Here is a 2,744-nt window from a genome sequence, read left to right as displayed (position 1 = left end):
TGAAACATCCTTCAGTTTCTGGGTAAACTTCCTTCTAGAAGTTTGAAAGTAGCTTTGGAAAAAGCACCACAATAAACTTAGCTCCTCTCTGAGCTGCATCCTTAGAGACAGTCTTCTGACCATGTGTTATAGAGAATTACACTTTGTCCCGAATGCTTCTGACATTATCTTTATCTCATTACACTTCAGTTTATCAACTGCTTGTTACCCCACAGGCCTCAAACATTCAGATGGCTCAGTCTCCTCCCTTCCTGAGGATCCACTGTCAAGAAAATTTTGCTCCTGCATCTACCCTACCCATTTATTCAACAATATGTATTGAGCACTTACTGTATGATAGATACTTCTTGGAGCTGGGAATACATCAGTGAACAAAATAACCCTGAATCCCTGACCTCACGGAGCTGACATTCTAGCAGATCAGCAGCTGTGAAAGTGGATGACTATTCCACCCTTACCATTGGTTACCTTAGAAACCAGCACTATCCAGAAGTTATAGTGAGCAATTTCCCTAGACTTGGCAATGCCAAACTGTCTCTACTGCACAATCAGAAATAAAGTGAACCAAGAGGAAAATACCACTCCCTAAGCTGCAAATCACCACAAATAAATTTGGCATGTATACTGTTGTCATATGTGTTTCCCTACCACCCACCTCCCTTTTCGGATTCTTGTTATATGAGCCAGTTAATATTAAATTTGAGAAAAGAGGGCTGGTATTAAGGTGAATATAGTTTACTGCAGCTCATCCTTAGGCTTAGAAGTCAAACAAGAAAGAAAAATCCAGGGGAGGGGAGAGGTACCTGTACACATAGATGCACACATTCTCTAAGTTTAGTTAAGCCCTTTGGATAAGGAGATATCATAGCATGGAAGAGTTTGACATAGTTCAGCTCTAATCAGAGAAATGAGAAGATTATCAAGGTGATACTTTAATAAGCTTTATGACACTTTTAGTCTCCAAAAACTGTAACAGAGCTGAATCACCCAAAAACCTTGAAAATTAACTCTCTAGAGTGACTCCTCCCCCACCCCAAGTCCCAGGGTCATGTGTCAGGATCCTTCTGCTGTTCTAGAAAGCATCAATCCTCTTCTGGAGGTGCTTTAGGAGGCTATGACAGATCTGCCTAGACTTGATGGAATACACAATAGGGTTCATGAAAGGTGGGACCAGGAAGTGTAGGTTGGCCATGAGCACTGCCAGAGAAGTGTAGCTGTGTTTCTCTACTCGGTGCAACACAGAAAGCCCCAGTTTGGGCAAATAAAAGATGAGAACAATGCAGAGGTGTGACACACGTGTGTTGAGGGCCTTGAGCTGTTCTCCAGGTGATGCAATGCCCAGCACTGTTCGTAGGATCAGGGCATATGAGAGCATGATGAGGGAGGAGTCAAGGCAGAGTGAGAAGAGGATGGAAACCAGGCCAACCAGGCTGTTGATTTGGGTGTCTGAGCAGGCCAAACTCACAAGGTCACAGTGTAGGCAGTAGCAGTGAGAGAGTACGCTGATCTGGGGAAAGAGCAGGTGCTGCAGTAGGATAGGTCCTGGGAGGTTGAGCAGAATAGCCCTTACCAGAATCACAGTTCCCACTTTGGCTGTGGCTGAGCGGGTAAGGATTGTGGCATAATGCAGAGGGTCCCGGATGGCAATAAAGCGATCAAAGGCCATGGCCAGCAGTACTCCAGATTCCACATAGGTGAAGGCATGGATGAAGAACATCTGTGCTGCACAGAGATCAAAGGGCAGCTCACGAGCTTCCAACCAGAAGAGACGCACCATGGTGGGTAAGGTGGAGGCACAAAGGCCCAGATCAGAGGCTGCCAGCATGGACAGGAAGATGTACATGGGTTCGTGTAAGGCTGTATCTGTGCAGATCAGGAAGAGGATGATACTGTTACCCAAGATGGAAACCACACAGATGAGGTTGATGGGGATGGAAACCCAGTGATGAGAGGCTTCCAGGCCTGGAAAACCAGTGAGGAGGAAAGTAGACTGACCAGAAGTGCTGGTGTTGCAGGAGAACATGGTGATTCCAGGTGGCAGTTGTCCACACTAGGAGTAAGAAGAAGCATTGTTCATTTGATCATTACTTATAAAGTCCCTAATAAGTGTGGGCTGAGAAAGAAGAGCTGCCCCATAATCCTTTCTTAGGTTATGAAAGAAACTCCATTCATTTTAGGAGCTCTATTCCCTTCCATTTCCTGACCTTTTTGGCTTGAATAAAATGATGTAGCACTTTATTCAAAAAGAGAAAGTTTCTGAGTTGATCTCTGCTTACTGATGATGGCTATTTCATTAGCCACTGTTTTCCCTTTGGCCTAAACAACCTCTTTTTTTCACTTGTTAAACCTAAAAGTCTCCCTCTCCAGAGTGTCTTCTTAGACTAAAAACTGAAGGAGAATAATTTTATGTAGAAATTTAAAGTTGTATTAGAAACAAGTTTCAATTCCATTTCTATTTATTTTTAGAGGTGAAGTCTCCCCCTCCAGGGTGTCTTCTCAGACTAAAAACTGGAGAAATAATTTAAGTAGAAACTAAATACACATATTCTCTCAGGTAGAAACTTAAAATTATATTAGAAACAAGTTTAAATTCCATTGCTAATTATTTTTAGAGGTGGATTTTCCAGTCTGACAGATCTGTTATAAACCATAAAGGACACACTCAAACAAATAAGATATTTCAAAACCATTCCCTAAGGAGGCTGGTTGCATATTCCTCTGGTGCTATCATGGAACTAACGTTT

The 2,744-nt window shown here is 42.9% G+C and overlaps 1 protein-coding gene across 1 annotated transcript; it reads right to left on the bottom strand.

Annotated features, from left to right (window-relative positions):
* On the bottom strand, positions 1-2,033 carry LOC101027405 (olfactory receptor 51G2-like). Its single transcript, XM_003923841.3, has one exon. It carries the CDS (start codon positions 2,021-2,023, stop codon positions 1,073-1,075), a length of 951 nt encoding a protein of 316 aa, XP_003923890.1. The 5' UTR covers positions 2,024-2,033; the 3' UTR covers positions 1-1,072.
* Positions 2,034-2,744: the final 711 nt, after the last annotated feature.

Source organism: Saimiri boliviensis, chromosome 6 (assembly GCF_048565385.1).
Source record: "Saimiri boliviensis isolate mSaiBol1 chromosome 6, mSaiBol1.pri, whole genome shotgun sequence".
Taxonomy (NCBI): domain Eukaryota; kingdom Metazoa; phylum Chordata; class Mammalia; order Primates; family Cebidae; genus Saimiri; species Saimiri boliviensis.
Note: the sequence above shows the minus strand (reverse complement) of the source record. Positions and strands in the feature narration are given on the sequence as shown.

Bases quoted from the DNA above. Each gene is read 5' to 3' on its own strand.
- LOC101027405 (XM_003923841.3), bottom strand. From the start codon at position 2,023: ATGTTCTCCTGCAACACCAGCACTTCTGGTCAGTCTACTTTCCTCCTC.